This window comes from Glossina fuscipes, unplaced genomic scaffold (assembly GCF_014805625.2).
Source record: "Glossina fuscipes isolate IAEA_lab_2018 unplaced genomic scaffold, Yale_Gfus_2 59, whole genome shotgun sequence".
Lineage (NCBI taxonomy): Eukaryota > Metazoa > Arthropoda > Insecta > Diptera > Glossinidae > Glossina > Glossina fuscipes.
Genome location: NW_023998431.1, coordinates 3,093,744 through 3,116,007, shown reverse-complemented (window position 1 = coordinate 3,116,007; position 22,264 = coordinate 3,093,744). Strand labels below are relative to the sequence as shown.

The 22,264-nt window shown below is 32.4% G+C and overlaps 1 protein-coding gene across 8 annotated transcripts in view; it reads right to left on the bottom strand.

The window, feature by feature from the left end:
• Positions 1-18,304, bottom strand: part of LOC119637492 (putative mediator of RNA polymerase II transcription subunit 26) — a 74,896-nt gene extending 56,592 nt beyond the window's left edge. The window contains exons 1-2 of one of the 8 annotated variants that reach the window (XM_038033527.1): positions 18,238-18,304; positions 9,505-10,369 (exon numbers count right to left, since the gene is read on the bottom strand). In XM_038033527.1, the coding sequence (XP_037889455.1) occupies positions 9,505-10,093 (589 nt within the window). In that variant the 5' untranslated portion in view covers positions 10,094-10,369; positions 18,238-18,304. Of the gene's footprint in view, positions 1-9,504; positions 10,370-13,128; positions 13,146-13,260; positions 13,279-13,348; positions 13,598-18,237 lie in introns of those variants that run through there. The other 7 variants (XM_038033521.1, XM_038033526.1, XM_038033524.1 and 4 more) reach the window with 7 other exon arrangements.
• Positions 18,305-22,264: the final 3,960 nt, after the last annotated feature.

Sequence of the window (22,264 nt, the reverse complement as noted above, 5' to 3'; positions counted from 1 at the left end):
TGGAAAAATCCCGATAAATCTTTTAATCTCTAATTCTCTCGATACTCAATATTTATTATTCATCAGGTAATTACTGTTTAGTTTTTTCTTTTTTTTGCATTAGCTATTTCTAGATAATTTGAAACAAGTAAGCAATAAAATAAGGTTTTTTTTCTCCTTTCAATGGTATTATCACAAACTTCCATCTGCCTATCCCCTATTCATTCGTGATATTGAATATTGCCAATGTAAAACTTTATGATTTTCTTCGAGTTACTTGCAACACTGCTGTTTCAAATTATTCGCAAATACAATGGCAAATGGCAGCGTAAGTATTTAAAAGATAGTTTTGCTTGATGAGAAAACTTTAAATTGTTTACCGGTTGTTCATGACGTTAGCCGTTTAAATACTGACCTCTAGGTTCGTTATTTATATTTTTAATAACTTTAATTACAATTTACAATTTCTCGGCGCATATCGCAACCTTGTTATAATAAAGTAAACGTGTTCTTTTATAAATGAATACACGTACGTATGTTAGACATAAATGTCGCACAATTTCCTTGTCACAGAAAAAGTTTTATTATGCCAACTTAGTTTACATAACGGTAATATACTTTTATTATGAAATACATTTGAAGTAATTTTAAGTTGTACTTGAAAGGTTAAACCCAAGCCCTTACTTAAACCGTTTTCTTTTTTTTTCTTTTTTTTTTGTTATTGTTAGTTTTATTATTATTATTATTAAGAAATAAATTTTTATTGAATTGTTGTTATTTACTTGCTTACACGTTTCAAAAACAAAAAAAAAAAAAAAAAAAAAAAAACAGTACAAATAAAAACACAATAGAACGCAAATTGCAAATGACGTTAAAATGAAAATAAGACGAAGAAAAAACGTTCGATATATCGAATAAACTTAAACAAATCCTTACTTAGCATATATGTTATAAATTTCCCAAATACTCGTAGTTCCATTTTTGTGGAATGCTCGAGTATAAAAAGGAAATCTGCTTAAACATCGAATTGGATAGACACTTCAAAGAGCAGTCTCTAATGGGAGCAAACGAAAAATTTGAAACATATGAATTCGTTTTTAACCGTGTTAAAGCGCGTGAAATCGCGTAAAAAAGTTATAACCCATTATTGATCGTTGCTATACTTTGACTGTTTTCTCTAGTCGCCGGGAGATGCACACACAACATAAATTATGTGAAACACTTCCATTTATTTGCTATCAGAGGTTTCTCTAATCGATAATAATCTTGGTCCTAAAATTGTCTTCCGTTTAGGACTCAAGTGTGCCGTAACAACTTACTATGGTATTTTATTCAAACCTATATTCGAACATGTTCATAACCGCCAAAGCTGGAATGATAAATGTGTACAATATCTGTACCGAAATACTTTGAACTTAGAAAATTGCTTTCTCGCACAACTGTGTTTACATGATATGCGTTCTTGTGCAGAAAGATTTTACAAAAATCTATCGCACCACTGCCCACAAATGGTGTCATTACTTTGCACATAGTGATGTCGAAACTGCCATACAACCGAACGAAGAGCGACATATATTATTATTATTATTAATTTAGCCAGAGAATAAATTCTAAGACTAAAGTCTTAAAGCACTGAGTTGCTAGTCGAGACTCTTGCCAGACGGCCACTCAATTACAATATAATTTGTATTGGATTTTACACCACAATAGCGCATCTTCGCACATAGCCAAGAATTTTACATGAAAAATTCAAAACACATCGTCCCATTAACCGCGCTATTCGCCTGGTTTTGCTGTGTTCGTCTTATAGTTGGTCTCGCAATTTAAAAAAACAGGTTTTTATTTGAATAAAGAATTAAAGCCGAATCTCGCAATGTGTCTTGCGAATCTCCTTAACCTTAATCTCCTAACTGAATATATCGGAATGAAGTATCACATATATTTTAGTTAATGAGCTGCCAGTCAATGGCACAAAAAGAAGCAGTCGTTTTGTCAAAGCCCCACTATTTAAATGCATGAAATATCTTATTAGGTTTTGAGGATGGATCTCTTCCTTCCATATAACTGTTTCTAAAAAGGCTCAATTTTCAATTCTTCATAGCAATAATCGATGGCAATTTCCAATGGAAATAATCTTATTGAATTTTGCACATGAACATGCAGGTCTATATTTTCCACTCCATCCCTTATAAAAGCTGAAACGAAAATTTAGCCATTACCTGAGAAAAACGTCGAATTTCTCCTATTTTATGACCGCAGCTTCCAATCACATTTTGGGCACGTGGATCTATTTTTAGAACGTAACCTCATAGAATTACTCTCATCGAAACTTAACTTTTATATGCCGAGAATATCTAATCATTAATATCTTACGAAGAAAATTTATCCATAATAATAAGTTGCCGTAACTGGACCAAAATTTGGACTATGTAGGTGTACTTTTTAGGCCACATATGAGGCCTCCTATCAAAGTTAGACCCTTATATAGGGACAAAGTTCAGTTCTTTTATGACGAAAACAAGTAAATTAGTTTTGCTTAATATGGATTACATTACTTGACGTTTCGGGAACGTTTCAATATTTAATTTTACCTACGATCAAAGAGTTATGCGATTTCTAGAGCTTATGTATGAACGGATGTATGTAGAAGACTATTTAATTACTATTTAATTACTATCTATATGGACGTAAGTTTTATGAGGCAAGAAATCCTAGATGCACGCACAAGAAGATCGAAGTTAATTCCATTTAAGAAGGCTGCCGAATTTATATCATCATCCATCAGGCTGACTAAAAAGCTGATGCCTAAAATAAAATGTCCGTCTACATGAAAATAACGTATAACTTTTCTTCTATTGTTATGAAAATGAATAAGTGTATTGGACGGAGTGTTGTAGCATATTTAATGGGGTCGTTATTGCCTGATTGTAACGTTTTTATTTGCCTCTGATAACTTAATTACGTTAGTCGTTCAAGGACGTTGTGTAAGTAAGGCTTTTATTTTCCGTTAAATAAGTTAAATGAAATTAGTGGCCCACGTATGTTAGCATATTTTTATTCGAACCGTTACTATTGAGTATCAAATGTGTCATATTAAAGTTATGCTACATAAGGCTTAGGCTTACATGATATATTACAGTCGTAGTGTTTAACATGTGTAATTATAAGGTGACATGTGCCTTCATTAAAATTCGGTAATGTAATTATCAAAAGATTCAATCTAAACTCAATATAATTTTTCCTTCTTCTTATAATTCATATTATTATTATTATTATTAGGATCCAGTCATAAACGGCTGGAGGGATGTTTACGAAACATGTTTGCTTTAGAACAAGAATAAATAAATGCGTATTTTAAAATAAAAATATTTATATAAAACAGCCACACTATACAGGCATGAGCGCTGCACTTGACTTTGAGTGCGTTTATTAAACTTTACTGCCGATTGTGTGCATATGTCAATATGCATATATGTATACATATATATATATAAATTTTTGTATACATTGAAGAAAGGCTTTGTGCGCTTGAATAAAAAAAAAAAAAAAACATACCAAATGCGCACGCTACTGCTCTTTATTGCTTCTTTTGATATGAAAGTCAGATAGAAGGCAATTTACATTCCATTATGATTTACTAAATTCGCAAACGTGATGCTATTCTTTTCTATTTTATTATAATAATCGGAAGTTTTTCTTTAATTTTTTTTCGTAACATAAAAGAGCAAGAATGTAATAATTGACCTTACGTAATTTCTAAAGGAATCCATTATTAAAATTAAACATAAACATTTTCATTTCAAGTTTATAAAATGTTATTGACTTTTTGAAACGCATCAACGAACGCTGAGCGGTACATTTATTTGTAAAAACGTTTGTAACACGCAGAAGGAAGCATCAGCGACCCCCGTAAAGTATAAATATTCCCGATTCAAGCATGTCCGTTTGTCCGTGTGTGAAAGTTTTCCTGACCCCAAAAATGAAGCTATCGACTTCAAATTTGGCAGACAGTTTGGAAGTTCTTGCACGCAGGCCGGGGTAAATCTATCGACGCCCACAGCGTGGGCATAAACTGAGAATATGTCTGTTTTTCAAAGGGAATAAAATATTGGTTTCTTGCTTATTACTCATAAACTATGGCAGATAAGTGCGCAAAAATTTGGGCGATGCTGTAGCATCTGTACAAATATTAACAAGTAAGAAAATTATATTCGGTCGCAACTGAAGCTTTTGTACTTGTGACCGGGTTCCTAAGAATAAGAAAAAGAACTAAATCGTCGTATCCCATGATATTATATTAAATCGTCAAGGCCGATTTTTTCCACTTTTGCACAAGTCAAATTTTTGTAAATTTATCTGCTGTAGTTCATTAGTAATGAGCAAAAAACCAATTTTTTATTCCTTTCGAAAAAAAGAGGGGTTCTCAATTTACGTAGTACTGTACGTTTGCCCTTTGATCAATATGACCCATTTTCAACAAAAACTAAAAACTTGAAGCCTATAGCCTATAGCCATTTTTGCGACCACGAGAATGCTTACAGCAGGCATTACATAGATGGACAAACGGACGTGCTTATATTTTGTAGGGGTTCTGAAGCTTCCTGCTGGGCGTTACCAACGTCTTGACAAGATGAAGATATACGCCTCGCCCATAGGTGATGAACATAAATCGCATAAACAATTATCAGGAAATTCGGATCTCGGTCGGTTGCATCTATCCCCTGCTTTTTCGAAGGAATTCTCAAAGACGAGGAAATTCGATACCGCGATGTATGTATAATATATTCTTATTCCTCTTACTCTTGTTACTATTACACTACTTGTGGTACAGAGTATATAAATGTTTGTGTGGATGTATGTGTAACATCCGGGAAATCTCACCTTTTACTGATCGATTCACAATCATATTCTCAATGCCTGTCTGTAAGTTTGTAAATGAAAATATATTTTTTGATTTGCTTTAACGGAAAATGAAAAATAAGAAAATTTTTGAAAAATAAATTAAGTTTGCTAAATTTAAATCACGTCATCATATAATGTTTTGGGCATTATCCAATCGACCAATGCGGGTATTTTCATGAAAAGTTTCATGCGCTTGCATGAAAATATGTGTATTGTTATCAAAAGGGGCGAATAAATTGTTCTTACTTGTTTCATTAAAGGGATCTATCTGCTTAACTGGTTTCGTCAAAGTTACGGAAGAAAGCGGTTAACATCTTTATGACGAATTGCATGCAATGCGACGTTTAATTAACTGCATGTGTGCTTACAGATAATGCTTTTAACCAAATTCTAGGATTAGATAAGATTCTATAATGTGATACAAAAATAAAATTTGTTATGTGCATATATTATAATAGTAATCTTTATTCATAATACGGTCATTGAACTGGCCTTGATCCACGTTGGTATCGTTCAATGTGTTAATCATCTTTTTAAATCTTACCTATTAAATTAATTGCGTACTATATTTATTTTGTTTTAATTTCTTATATATTTTTTTCAAGTCCAATCATCATTACGATTATATTTTAACCCCATTATTATGATTATTGTTATAATTTAAAAAAGCAAAACAAAAAGCTTTACACACATCGTAGGATTAAGAGCTTTTTTTCTTTATTATCAAAGCGTGCGCATATACATTTTCCGTGTTTTTAGCAGTTTATTGAACTTTCTGTTTTTATTTTTATCGAGTTAATGTACTAAAAGATTTAATGTTTCTCGCTATACCTACCCCAAGTTCCTCAAGTTCAAGTTCTCTACTACATTGTTTGCTATTTAGGATATACTTCTGCTTTTGTCTCTGGCGAAACCAACGCGACGGAAACCTTGTCAATAACCTCTCCACGTAAGCAGTCAAGTTCATTGTCATATCTTAACCTCAGTTATGCTTAAGCTATTCTGCTCTCTTTGTATATCGGGTTCTTGTTGCCATTTCATCAACACTAATGCGTGTAAATATTTGCGTTGTTTTTGATTTTTTTTTCACCTTAACTTAATTTTTATCTCGGTTTGTGGAATATTTAGTCATTTGTATGCAAAATTATTCTTCGGCTTTCATGAATTATTTGAGAAACGCTAAACTCTATTTATCATTATTTTCACGAGTATTTGAAAAAACCCTGTTAACCCCTTACAAAAATCGAAACGATAGAAATCGTTATTTCAACGTTTAAAATTCAGTAGACAGATACTGAAAGCACTCTTGATGAATACACGTTTTCAAAGGGTTTTAATAGGGTGTTCTAACGTTAACAGTATATGAAAAATTATTTCCAAGTGAATCCAACCATAGTTCGGAAGAAAGGAGTGTTTTTGTTTCGTTCTTAAGGTGCTCAGTGCTGATAGTGAATCGATCAATCGAAACTGTCTTGAGCTGAAGATGTAGTGAATACTCTCAGCCTCACTAATATTTCGGAGGCTATTAATAAAACTGTGATTACAGTAGACTTTTATTCATAAGTGTTGCTACCGTTTTCGATTGGCTTAACATATTTAAGAACTATTCCGTTAAATTAATCGCAATTTCAGTTTTTCATCCCAAGCGTCCGTCCCATGGACGGAAAACTGTCTACAAATTCGAGACGCTCATCCAATAAAAAAATTTTCTGTTTTCTTCTTTTTTTTTTTTTTTTGTCATATGTTTAAGACTACAATACTTGTGGTGCAGGTTATATTCAGTTTATACGAACGTAAGCAACACCCACGCCAGGGGCTAAAGACAGAGTCATCTTTTATTACACTCCAAGCTTGTCTGTCCATCCGATGTCTATACTATGCATTTATGTGTTCAACCTATAGATCGCAATTTTTGAGAGATTTTAATGAAATTTGGTACACTGACATGTTTTGACCCAAAGGACAAAGCTATCGAAAATTATTCGGATCGGTCCACCATTGCGACCACTTCTCATATGCAACTTTTAAAATTTCTTCACAAAAGTCGCTAAATAATAATATTTCGGCATTCCAAATTCGTGTGAACAATTTGGTTCGGCTGGGGCACTTTTTCGAATCCCCCATCGTATAACCGTTCCTATGAAGAATGAATTATTATTATACGGTAAAGAGGCATCATTTGTAATAATTTATGGTGAAAGTTAATTCATGGTAGTAAATTGACATAAAAATCAGCTTTACCGAATTCGGACCACGTATATCTATTTTTTTAGCTACCAACACAAATAAACATTCCCAGAGAATGTAAACCTTTATATGCCAAAACGGCCTGATTGTTAACGTTATGTGATGAAAATTTGTTCATGACAGTGAACTCATATAAAAATTAAGTGAGCCAAATTCGAAGCACATGAGTTATATATTTTGGAGTCAGTCCATTCCATATAAGATTTCTTATGATGATGATGGGTAACCCCTTCAGAACAAGGTTTAATTTTTAATATTTTATGATGAAAACTAGTGAAAACTTGGATTAGATAGTTAGTATGTTTTAGATCGTAACATATATTTGGGTTATCACGAAAAGCAAGTCCTTACATGGAACAGAAAGTCTAATTTCTAATTTTCTATGATGAAAACAGAAAAATCTTTCAGGGAATTGAAGTAAACTTGCTAAATTTGGATGATGCAATTTGATGTTTTGGGTGCCCTTCTATATACGGGTTTTCATGAAATGCATGCCTTTGCATGAAAGTGTAGATATATAATGGTGTAAAATATATAATAATTAACCTTGCCCGACAATAGTGGTTTTACTTATTTCCTACTGAATTTGGAATAGCAATACTAACCGTAAACTTCACTTTTGAATTTTACATTTATATTCGCATTGAAAATTTAAATAACAACTAACTAACCGCCAAAGAGTTTCAGTTAAACTTCTTTTTTTTTAATTAGAAACGTGATAGTGCAGCACACCATGACAACCGGTATATGGAGAGAGGGCACGAGGCGTAAACAGTTTCGATAGATTTACTTTTGTTGTCAAAGAACTCATCAATTTTCATCTATATTTTTCTGCTTACGGTATTTAGCAAATCGACGACATATGATGCACTGTGTTCGTTATAAAATACGAAAACTTAGATCGTATTGCCACATAAAGGGTTATGTGCCATAGGAGCCTTTACATAAGAAGAGATCCATACAATAAATCGCCTTGGTCCAGACTTGAAGCAAAAATTTATATGTCAAGTTACCTCGTTACATCCACTATCACCTTAAAATTCTAAAAATTACGTCTTTGGCCATATATTTGCTCTTCGATTGCACTTCATTAAGGACTTCAGATGGAAAGGATTTCACGATCCAAGTGATGCCTGATTTGACAAAGTATATTCTTATTTTAAGTAATTATCCGGTTCAATTTTCATGCTAATATCCTTTGGAAATTTTTGTTAGTAATTTTATATTGGATAGAAAGAGAGATAGAGAGACTTTAAAACAAATTTCCACATTCACTTAACATGTCAATATCTATAAATATTCCGAATTTTTGCCCAGAAATATTAAATATCATAGGCTATTTGATCAATTTGAACCTGCAAGTTGAATGCAGAAGAGCGTGGGGAGCTACTATTACATACGGACAGACCACCTTCTGAATCTCATTCTGAATCAGTTAGAATAGTAAAGAAGATGCATCTATCTTACAAGGCCCCCATTTTGGGTGTTGCATACAAGAACTTGAGTTGAACATAGTTTTATCGCATTTGTTTTTGGGGTAATGACAATTGTGAATGTATGTATACTGCCATGTCGGATAAAAGTTCAAAAAATTTATTATTATGGCTCAAGCACAAAAAGAAAAGCATGAGAAGCCCAACTCGGTTTGAAAGCAAATGAGTACCCAACTCAACCCAAAATACGATCGTATCGCTTCCGTCTTTTATATCGTACGATAGCTCAATAACGAGAAGTGCAAAATCGGCCCCAGATATCAATGTAACGAATGAATTTTACTTCAAACCGATCCGATAAACTTATGTAAAAATATTATAATGAAAAATTCATGCCAATTGTCTGCCCTCTCTTTCTATTCTCTTCGCAAGATATATATAATGAAATGAAAGTACATTTCTAAGAGTAAAAAAATAGTTATCTGTGTTTGATTACATCGCCCGCGACACAATTCTCAAAAAAAAAAAACCAGTTATGCGAGTACAATCTGAGTAGAAATGTTATCTCGAATACCTATATAACAATATTCTGTCTTCCTCCTCCCCTTCTCTTAAGTTCTTAAGGAGATTTGAAGAAAGTAAGAAAGTTAGAAAATCTCATAACATCCTTTCCCCTGTGTAACTGACACTTAGCACTTCTTCAACGAGAAGGCATTGATCTGCAACTGTTTATCGTAATTGGTAGGTTTTCTCGTACATATGCGTGAAGTTCAATATAAACGTTTAGTACATAAGAGAATCGCTATAACTAATAAAGTAAAGGGAGAATAATGATAAATATACAATAAAAAAGTGGAGATGAAACGTTGACATGGAAAATGAAATGTGTGAGGGGAAAATTCACTTAAATTGATAAATTGGATGAATTACAAGTTGAACTTACTTTGGCAATTCGGCCTTCTCTCAATTGTATCCGGCTCTTCCTTTCTATTTGTTATAGTTTGTGATAAATTTGAATTTGAAAGCTTTTCATTTTTAACGAATTTCGTTAATGAATTTGTTTCGTTCGGATTTTTTAAAATCTTATCGAATTCTAGTTGAGATTTTCGTTGTCGTTGCTGTTGTTTTTGCTGCTTTTCTTGTTGTTGTTGTTGTTGTTGTTGTTGTTTCTGCGAACGCGATATTTTCTGTTGTAAGCCATGCAAGTGTTCTGATAGGGAAGACTTGCCGCCACCGGACGTCAGCGTTGAACGATTATTTATCATCATTTGATTAAGATAACTCGAATTGTAAAAAATCATTTGCGGCTTATGCTGACGATGCTGATGATGATTCTGATAATTGCAATGCGAATAGTTTGGCGTTTGTAATAGAACATAGGAGCTTGCTGCTAAATACGCACCAAATCTGGCTTCTTGATACGTCAATTGCCTCGAAGATTGACGATATATGTCACCATTACTTGACGCGTAAGCACCGCTTTCGTTCATAGCGGCTGATATTATCGGTATCGTTAACGGTGGAACAAACATAGTTAATTTATGCTAAAGTTTTGTATTTGATTTTATGCTACAGATGTACACAAACGGTCTTTTATTTTATATATCTTTACTATGTGTAATCAGTCCATAAGTCGTTTTTCAATTTTTTATAAATTTTCACTTCATCAAACTTTTCAATCAGTTTATCAAAATACACTTTCCTTAATGAATTTTCACATATATTAAATTTTCCTTTCTTGTAATACGATGACGAATGTTCTTGTTGTTTATTTACTGATATTAAACTCAATAAATGTTGCATTTCAGCTAAAATTTTAAAAAAATTTATATATATACATATATGTATATATTTAACAATATTTCTTGCAAGGCACTCTAATCATCCGCCGTTTTGTCTCGTTTTACGTTTTCTTTGTTTTCTTTCTTTTCCTCGAGGTGCATGCAGACTTTGCAAATGTAATTATATAGATATTCAAATGTTTCTTTGTTGTGATGCCAAAAAAAAAAAAAAACAAAAAAAAAAAAAAATGAAAAAAGAAAGACAAAGATCTTTCCAATATTCTCTGTCAATTGGTTTGAAATGCATTCACTCGTTGACTGAAATTTCTTTTCGGTTCGTTTTTGCTTTATTTTGCTTGTTTTTTATAAACATTTGTTGTTGGTCCTGTAAATGAAATAGACATCAATTGAATGTTTGTTGGCTAGCTAGCTAAAGGTCTGCTGCATATATGTATATACGTACGTATGTATGTATGTATATATGCATGCATTTATCTATGTGTTAAGAATTGTTCCTTTATTATGCTGTTAACGTTGTCGGTGTAAACAAATTGAGATCTTTGGCCAAAATTTTGCATTATCATCTATTTAAACGTAAAATTTCCCATACACGCTGAAGATTGTGCATACACTACTGACGTCAATATTTAATTTTATTCTAAGCATTCCGTTAAATATGATGACTGATGCATTAATGGAGCGGACTTTATGCTAACGGCTTGGCACCTTTTACCATTTATTTATCTAATTTATTTTAATTTTACATTAAAATTAATTGATAAATATATTATGTTATTTGTATTAACATATCCTCAGTTGACACGTTACGACATCTTGTACACGTGAATACGATCGTGCCTTGAGATTGAATAAATCCTTCATTTTATGCTTCTAACCCTTAAGCGGTACCAACATCTTAAATGACGAGTAAAGTTTATAAGATTTTTAAAAGTGCACTTTTTTATTAGCTAACTCTACACTCTACTTTACTATCCTGCCTAGAGATATGATATTTTTATGTGCCGATACAAAGTTCGAAGAAGTAAATAAAATAAAACTTTTCTCTCACATTTTTTATGATAATTCAAGACTTTTGAAAGCAATGTAAAAAATATTTCACTGCAGCCGATATCTGTACTATTTGCGTCGTCTATATCTAGCCAAAATTATCGTCGTATAACTCGCATATGTGGGCCGGAGCATCCAACGCTGCACGTTCAGATACTCTTGGGCAATGAAAGTGTGTCCAAAATTGTCGATACCGATAAGAAAGGTAAGTGCATGAAATAAGTTCTTCAGCACAACCGCAACGCTTTCTCAGCGTTCCCAACAACTCGTCGGCCTTTGAAATAACCTACCAGCAGTCGTCCTTCCCTCTTTATATGATTTCTGCGTTTTCAAGTCGAATATTTACAAACACTACTTCCTCTCTGTCTACCCCTTTCTACCTATAACGCTTTTCGATCATCACCGTGCCCATACTTATGGGGGACATCCCCTGAGTGGTTGGTTATAGAAAATATAAAAAAAAAAAAAAAAAAAAAACCCTGAAGAAGATGGTTAGATTTTCTTAAGAAGATGCTACTGCCGTAAAATATATCGAGAATGTATACTAAGCAAGAGTAATGAAAACAGAAGCTAGCAAAAACCATAAAACGGTTTTCCCGTTTTTCCAATCTTGATGTAGGCAAATTTTTCTGTTAAGATGAAATTTTTTTTGGATAATTGCTCGGAAAGGCTCTCATAGAGATAAATTCAGTGATAAGTTCTGTAATAAATAATAAAATAAAAGAGTAATAAAAGAAATTTTGGGCATTTCGAAGAAGCTTTCGTAGAGAAAAGGAACTCATTAACGGAATTTTTCGTTAAACGTTCATTCAGAATAAAAAGAAACAAAAAAAGAGAGGATGGCAAGATAAGCTGTTTTCTATGAGATCGAAAATACAGAAATTTAGAAGAATCTTTTCGAATGCAGACGTGTTTGGGATAATCGCTTCGGATAAGACGTTCGCGAAAACGATTTTAATATTAATGCATCGGAAATTTGAAATAACAATTAAGAGATGATAAAGTGGACATTTTTTTTTTTGAAAACAAAGCAAGCTTAACATTAATTGACAAAATATTTAAACTAAAATTGAAATCCGTCAGCTGGCAGTTCTCTTTCAGATTCGGTGGAAAAATTGCGAGAAAACCCTTTTAATGAGGAAAATGTTTTCCTATTTGTTTAGATATGCACTCAAGGTTATAAATTACAATGTTTAGTTAGAGCAATTATTTACTTAAAAATGATGTTGATTCGAAGTAACTTCTTTTGATGCTTAACACAATAGTAGCATAACTTTAAGAAAAGATTGCTTTCGTTTAATTAAAACGGAAACGTTATTAGTTAGCCTCTTCCTCATCACCATCGTGCTCGAGCATTGTATGGCTGAGTGGCTGATCATATACAAAAGAAAAGAAGAAACGAAAAGGATTAGAGAGAATAGGGAACTCTCGAACATCAATAAATAGAAGATGATTGGTCATTCAAAATGATGTTAATTACACTATCTCATTGAAATTTGTTTCTATGTTTGAACCAAAAACTCTTGTATACTTCCTAAACTGTTATCAAAGAAAAGAAATTTTAATTGAATTTGAAAAAGCATTTGTCTGTGCACGCAGACAATTTGTATTTATTTATCTCTTTTTTTTTTGTATAAATACATATAACAAAACGAAACATACCGCTAAATATACGCTTGATTTTACATAGTCTTTATTTTGGTCTTTTGTCATCGTACCTATGCAATCGTAAACATTATAATGATAATAGGAAACTGTAACATAACAGCATTAGTAACACTCATTTCCCGTCCACCCCATGCTTCAAGCCCATCGTGAATACACACACGCACACAAGCAAACACACATACACATGCATTCGTCAAAGATCGATTCAGTGAGTTCTTTCTCTTGCTCAATTAAATAGAAAAAACAAAAAACAAAATTTCGCTTTTTTACTTTTATTGTATTTTTCACACAAACATTTTTTTCTACAAAAATCCCTTTATCAATACCAACAATTGCAATAATTGCAAATATTACTTTATAACATACAACTTGACGCGTTTTTCAAAATTTCGTAAATTTTGTTTGTTTTTTTTTTTTTTTTTTTTTTTGTTATTTTTATATCTGAAACTTAAAGTAAATAACGCGTCTTGCACTTTGAGGAACTGCAAATGATCTGAAATTAAATAAATATAAACAAAAATTTTCAAACAAAAACAAAAAATGCCTCTAAGTGCAGAGAAAACCAATAGAACCAATACAGTGAATGCTTGCGTACAAACAAATTTCATATATGTGTGTAAACAATTTCAATTGCAAATGAGAGATGAAAAATCTCGTCAATCAAATAACGGCATTTTGCTTTCGCATGCTTATATTTCTCTCTCTCCCTTCCTCTTATCACTCTCTTCAACACACACGCTCATGCACATGCACATACATTGTCTCACTACTTGTCTCTATATGACTGTGTTTGTAAGTCAACAGCTGGTCACGTTAATGAAAGATTTGAAAGCTTTTTTTATACCCATCACCGAAGGATGAGGGACATATTTACTTTGTCAAAACGTTTGTAACGACGAGAAGGAAGTATCAGAGACCCCACAGAGTATACATATTCTTGATTAACATCAAATTCTGAATCGATTTAGACATGTCCGTCCGTCCGTCTTTATAATGTCTTTTGTAAGTATTCTCCTGGGCGCAAAAACGAAACTATCAACTACCAGAATTTGCCAAAAACATTGGCAGTTCTTGCAAGCAAGTTGGTACTGAAAATGGTCGAAATTAGATGAAGCACCCGCTCACAACACCACGTAAACCGGAAACACCTCTATTTTTCAAAGGGAATAAAAAACTGGTTTATTGCTCATTACGCATAAACTATAGTAAATAAATGTACAAAAATTTGAAGACATATTCTATGGGCAATCTTGTAGCATCTCTGCACAGAAAAGGAAAAAATTGACCACCCCTGCCCGGTATTATACCGCATAAAAATTTTATTATTTTTTTTAATACCTTTATAACAAGTTTCAAAAATCCCGCAAAGTATACAACTTCTTGGCCAGTTACAATACTTGAATGCACCTAAACATGTCCGCCTGTTCGTCGGTCCATCTGTCTGTTTGCGTAACTTTGTAGCATTTGTGATAAACATGCCTCCGTTAGCGAAGATGAAGATATCGCGCAAAAATTTGCAAAGGAATTTGAATTTAAGCTAAAATTTTGAAAGGACACGCCTACAACGCCCACATTCGTCTACGACAAAAACTTTATTTATTTTGAAAATAGAAGCAATCAATTAAGCGCCCTCTCCATATAATAGAGCATGAGAATTTCACGCTTTTACTTCTCTTGCCTTCTTTTGGGGTAAAAACGGTGACAGGTATAAAAGATTCGGTCCCGACCGGATTTAATTTTCTTGCTTGTTTTATATTAACAATACATGCTTTCAGGTTTTGCTTTCTTTTCATTGCATTTCAGTATCCGTGTGTTGCATGTCTTTCCTTTACTAATATTATCGGATATTGTTTATTTACTTTTTAGTATAGTCTGTAAGTATGTCAAGCATCTAAATCTTTCATTATTATCGCTTATGAAAATAACAAAATGCTTTGTTTTCTATTAAGTTTTATTTACGATTGCCTTTGTGTTTTCTGTGTGTGAGAGAGAAAGAGAAGATTTTGTTAATTCATACAACTGAAGCACAAGAAGAGAAATAGAGAGGCAACACAAAGAAACAAGAATTCTCTAAAACTCCGTAATTAATTGTTTGGTAAGAACTTAGATAGAAATGAATATGTAAACAATAGCACGTGCATGGCAAATGTAAACAAAAATTAGAATTCTCAACAGCAGCCACACGCCATACTAGGCGTAACAGCGAAATACATAATCATAATAATAGTGGTTTTTTTAACAGGGATATTATCATTGCTTAATAGATATGTAACGGAAAGTGAAGAAGTTAAATAAAGTTAACATGCTTTATAAAAAGTCAAGTAGCATATAACATGCAATATGAGAAGCATTCGAAAAGCATGCGAGCCAATGTGAACTGCTACTATAATCAGAAACTACTCGGAACATAGCTTCTAAATGTAACATGGACGACGACGTAATTTCTCATTTTCAGATCTTTACGTATATAATAATTAAGAGCGAATCTAATCATCTATTAATTGCTTAATGATAAGCTTAAGAAAAAAGAAAAGACAGTTTTATCCGTTTGTGTTACTTCTCATCCAAAATTTATTACAATTTATTTTTATATTCTTATACCCATATATATTATGTCGAATTTAAACTCGATTTTTAATTTCCTCTCATTTATTCCAAGCACTAAGCTATTAAAGCAGTAAAGTCAATCCCAGTCAATCCCATTTCCTTATTCTTTTTGTTTTAAATATTCTTCGTATGAATTTTAAAATTGATCCCATTCGTTTGGGTGGCCGAGTAGCCAAGAGTCTCGACTAGCAACTCAGTGGTCGTGGGTTCGAATTTCAAGTGCGGTAGAGTTTTTAATAAAGGCCGATAGCCTTAGATGCTAGTGCTTTTTAAGTGTTTAGTCTTAGAATTTATTTCTCTGGCAAAATTAATAATAATAATAATAAAATTGATCTTCAAAGGCACTCTTACAAACACAGAATCGCAAAACCTATATAGAAATTCAATACTTGCTTATTATTCTTGTTTCAAGAATAAATGCATTATGAAGCGTTTACCTGTATTCGCAGAAGAAAGAGAAAAGCTTTTGCTATTCTATTTTAACGAGAACAAGAAATGCTCTGAGAAGCTGTTATCTCCATGTGTATGTAAGAAATTACAAAACAAGCTGAGCACAACGATATTGCGAGTGTGTGCTTAAAATGTAAACAATAAAATAAATACTGTATTAAGAGCAAAGTACATATTATACAGATAGCTTTTGTATGAGTCAATAATTAAACTCGATAAATATATTCTAAATATGGAGAAATAGATATAATATTCGATAAAAGTTGGTAAGATATTTTTGTTTATTATTCTGTTTAGATTAAATCCTGATAACAGTCATTCAAGACTATGTTCATGCTCAACAGTATATTATTCTAATTAAGACGGATTGCATCGAACTTTTCATCTACAATTTTACATATATATTTAATAGATATTTTCGCAGAAGAGCCAATGAATCGTAAAGCAGGAAGTAATGGAAGTAAAACACTTTAGCTATATCTTGGATACTTTCAAATTTTTTCCATTTTTCCATTCCTTACCTAAGTTTAATGCAAGAATTTTCGAAAATTCGTATTAATATTATTACTCATATCTGCTCCCTCTCTCTCTCTCTATCTCTCTCTCTCTCTCTCTCTCTCTCTCTCTCTCTCTCTCTCTCTCTCTCTCTCTCTCTCTCTCTCTCTCTCTCTCTCTTTCTCTCTCTCTCTCTCTCTCTCTATGTATATATATATATATGCATTTAACCAACATTTATGCCCATTTCATTCACTACCATTAAGGGCTGAGCAGGCTCTTCACCATTGAGCTCAATATTATCTTAAGACCGACTACATGCTATTGACTACAAGTCTTACTAATCAGCGAAACTATCGCTAATTTGAAGATGACTGAGACTTAACTAAAAGTTTCATTCTTGGAAATATTTGCATCATTTGTTAAACCCACATTTGCTTTAGATTATTTGCTTATTGTCTTTATAGGCTAATTATGTTTATCTAATGTTCATATAGCGATTTTCGATAAGCTCTAAAAAATTTTGTAGACCAATATGTAAAAAAAGGTAGTACATCACAGTAATCGGCGTAATAAGGACGGACTATACCCCCAAATTCTAGTTCAATCTTCATGATGGTGTAAGCAATCAAAAAAAGAGACGAATGGATGGATTGACAAATGGACAACGGTATACATTTAGTTAGAAACGAAAGGACGTAAGAAATAACTGGCCATCTATATATAATGGCTATAAAGAAGACGTTTCCAATCGTCTATCTATATAACGACCCGAAGCTTTTTATTCACTGCAAGAGAGTGCCGATAATCCGATTGAAACAATTGTAATATCGAAATTTTAAGTGTTTATGTGCTGAATTTTCGTTTCTCTATGTGAATTCATATGAGTTGATCATGTCGATCTTTCAAAATTGATTTGCATCACTTCACCTGGAATATATCGGAAAACTTTAATCGCAAAAGGATATAGGAACCTTTCCGGAAAAATGCAAAAATTCATAACTGATAATTATCATTATGCACTGAAATGAAATGCATTTTGACTATAAAAAAAAAAAAAAGAATTCAATACAAAAGAAAGACAAAAGAAAACCTCTAAATATTTTTTCCCCAAACCGGTATTTATTTTTATGCATACATATGTACACATTTTTTATGGAGTCCCTGCTGCGTATTACTAGATATTGCAAACAAAAAACAAATTTATACGCATTCTTTGCTTTCATGGCGGAACTTTATAAAAAATTTAATTACATATATGTAAATTGAAGAATGTTAAGTGAAGTGAACTCTTTACATATACATATAACCATCTTACAATAATTTCTCTTTGCACAGTTTGTCAGTCAGGATATACAAAAGAATCAGAACAAAGCCCATGAGCAATTATGTCTGATAGGCAACACTATCCCCAGAATTCTTAACTATCGTTAGGATTTCAAATGTTTCTCAGTCGCACGCAGCTACGTAAGCAGCTTCACAACAATTTGTTAACATGTAAGCATATAGTTAAACACTTTTCCTTTCATTTATGTATTTCCACTTTTTTTCACCTTTTTTTTTTGTGGTTTAACTCAAACAATGCCGTAGAATTTTTTGTTAATTACCTTTAGTCATAAAAATTTTTTTATAAAAGTTTTTATTATACCTCTTCGCGAGCACTTCTGTTACTCAGTTTATTTTTTATTTTATTTATTTATCACTATCGCTTGCATAAATTTATTACTGCTGGTATAATTTTAACATATATATGCTTTCGTATGCACGCGTGTATGTGTATGTGTATGTGTGTGTGTGTGCGTGTATATATATATATATATATATATATATATATATATATATATATATATATGTATGTATGTGCGACTATATTTTACAAAAAAATAAAGAAAGAAGAAACAAAGAAAATGAAAAAAGAAAATGCAACAAGCAAGTTACGCGCTTCATCTGAAACTGAATAAGCTTTTCAACTTTCATTAATGTTTTTGTCCAAGTATCGCATATAATATAATGTTCCACACACGACTACAGTATGTTTTCGGGTAGGCAAGCTGTGAAATTTTCCAAGTATTTTGCGTCATCATTTGACAATTAATCAGATAACAGACAATAGGGAATGGGACAACCAGGCCATGCAACAAGTACTTTGAAGGCCTACACACATCACGAACACATATATAAGAATGGGGGCTTTTCTTTGTTGTGTGCTTTTTTTTCTTTTTTTCTTTTTTTATTGATTTCCACTTGAAAAAGTTCAAAAAACCGAAAACTTTTAACCTACAACCCGGTTAATCGCCTATATAGTGTATTGTGGCCATTAATAGAATGGCTGTGGAAATAATTAATGTAAACATTTCCGAAGCAAAAGTAAGATAGAGTGAGACAGAGAGAGAGAGAGAGAGAGAGATAGAGCGTGGGTTAAAGAAGAGGGTGGAGAGGGAACGAAAGAGAGTAAATAAGTGTAAGTGACCACACACTCTCCAATGCAAGCAATCATTCATTGAGGGCATTCAAGGCTTTCTCCGATCAATTAACATTTAGTGCCGGTGGATGTGTAAACATATGTTAAATGTAACAATGTGAACGAACTGATGAGTAAACCTTATAAAAAAATGTTTTTTTTTTTTTTGTGTTTTTCTTTCACAAGAAATGGGTCAACTTTTCTTAATAAATAAAAGGAGAGATTATATTCGACGTTTTATGTCTACGCAATTCCATTATTTCGTTTTTTTTTTTCTTTTGTTTTAATAAAAGTGTTGTTTAAAATTCATTTCTAAATTCAAAATTAAACAACTTGCTATTTAAGCGTAGATATATCATCTCTTAAAGGCAACGTAATAGAAACAAAAGCAACGCATTCTAAGTAAGAACAAAAGTATTCGTCACAATATATTGGAAATAGTTATTTAGTATTTATTCAACACATGTGTAAACCATGTAAAAATTCAAATCAAGTAGAAGGCTTTGAATTTCGTGGCAGTGTAAATTTCTACTGGGCCGAAATGTGTATGCCGATCGATATAAGTAAACCTATCGTTAGCCAGAAGCTAAAAATTTTGTTTTAAGGAACTCTTTACGGAACCCCAGCTAATATGATCGAAACCGTATGCATACACAGTGAATATTTTTATGCGTATACTTTAATAAATATTTAATAAACTTGCTATATTCCCTTTATCGTGAATACATTTATTCCCATCAACCATTGAAATTGCATTGAGAGGCGTATGTTATTTATTTTGAAATTAACCTAAGAAACATTGGAGGTTCTGGCACTCGGATTGGTACTGAGAATGGATCAAATCTGAGAATGGTCGAATGGTCTGAGGGTACCACATAAACTGAGCACGCCTCTGTTGTTCAAAAGTAATCAAATATGGTTTTTTTGCTTACTGCTAACGAACTGCAGCAGATAGATCTACAAAACGTTAAATGTATATTTTATGGACAATGCTGCAGTACTTCTACAAAATGGGAAAAATCGGTCACGCCGTCTTAATTTTTTTATAGTGTGTCATAATTTCATATCTTTTCCCAAACTCTTTATAACGGACAGACAGACGTGCTTATATGCATCGATTCAAAATTTGATCCTTCGGTAATGGATATAAAAATTTGGATCGAATAAGATTATTAGCAACAGTGTTAACGGACATAAAGTCCTCTTATTGTAACAAATATTAATTTTTAGTATTTAATGACGACTATTAGACTAGAATAGAAACATGTTCCAAGCTAAATTTGGACCCCATTCGAGTTTTTTATCTCTCCTCAGCTCGCTACCGTGTGAAATTTCTTATAAAAACAAAACTCTCCAGATAACATGAATATGGTCTAATCTTTAGACCCTACATCACTTATGATACAAGGATATGTTAAATTTGTACAGATGTATGCAACACACACTAAGAAGCACTTCGGATAGACTCGTCTTTTATTGTACGAAAGAATTCAGAACCGCTTTATGAATTAATTTAAGCTTTTCTATATGTCGTCTACAGGTCGAAATTTTTGCAATATTTTGACTGACGTGTTTTGGCCCAGCGATTGACACTATTCGACCACTTTTCCGACAAATCTCCCCAATGATGCGTTACTTCGAAATTGCTATATGAATAAGTACAAAGTGGTGTAGGGTGGTTACTGGAATCTTATTCCTTATTTCGGGATGGAAGTAGATGAGTTATTATGTAAGACAAAGTATCGTAGAATATTTGAACAACTATAACGTTTCAACTAATTTGCATAGCATGTTAATAAGCTGAACGGTCACACTTTTACATGTTTGTGTGTTCATCATTCCAATCAAATATTGAATCACGCTAGCTGCATAAACGTATTGTGTCTTTTTGGAAGTAGCTTCAATCTGTTACCTACTCTAGGGACATTCTAAATCTAAAGAGCATCTATAATCCTAAGATTGATTTGATCATATAAATGAGCCTAATTCAGCCTTTAATTCTAGCATTTGTGAACGTGAAAATTCTAAAGGTAGATAAAATCGACTCTGACGAACATGGCCACTTGGAGTTATAAGAATATGTAATACGCACTTCTGTTGGGCATATTTTTAACATCTTAATATACTTTCTAGTCTGAAAGGTTGATAAATGTGTTTTTATTTGCGATCAGCGTAAGACTTGCTTACAATCGATTTATCCAAGGTAATCTGATAAAAATTTTCAAGATAAAGTATTTGCGGTAACTGCCTCTTAGTAAATTGTTAGCGATAAATTTTAACCAATAACAACATTTTGTATCAATATTTTACTGTATCTAAGCTGATAAAGGTTTAATTTGTAACTACAGATTGAAATGAAAATTCTTTGTTTTCTCTATGCTTGTTCGCTTGTTCACCACGTCTTGAGTGAAATGAAATCGTTAAGGATAGACGAGATAATAACTAAAACTATGTATATGTAATATATAACATGAGTATGTATGCGTTCGATTCTTAAATGCGCACTTCAAGAAAATTAACGGCCTTACAACATTATAAGCATTTAAGTAACAAATAATATGGAAAAGCATTTCTTATCTTCTATACTTATGCCATGTTTATGAAATCTCTATGAGCCTTATAAGTTAAGTGGAATAAATAAAAAGTGAAAAGTTTATAGTGAGCCACGGCTCATCAGCAAACACCCTACACTGCTTCTCTTCATACATATGCTCCGTAAAAGATGGATTTGTCTTATTACTTTCTGGGTTTTGTATATTCCTATACAAACTTAATATACCCTTGTGTCGCAAGTGGTATAGAGCGTAAAAATACACGATTAGACATTCAATAAATTTTCATCATACTTTCATACATGATTGCCTAAAAAATATTTAGCGTCTAACTGTTGTCCTTCATTCAGCTTATGATGCGACATAAGATTAAATATTATGGCAACCACAGCATTTTTTTTTGTTCAGTCTTAGGTTAGATAGATGAATGAAGCATTGAAAGCATCATCTTGTGCCCTTTATCGCTTTCAGGCTTTATTTTAAGTACAATTTTACATTTCAGCTAAAGTAAGGATATAGTTTACCATATCCGAATATAGCATTACGTATGGAGAAGGTTTATTAATTCGGATCTATCCTAAATTATCAGCGTAAATCAGTCGAGAGAGCAGTAAATGGCAA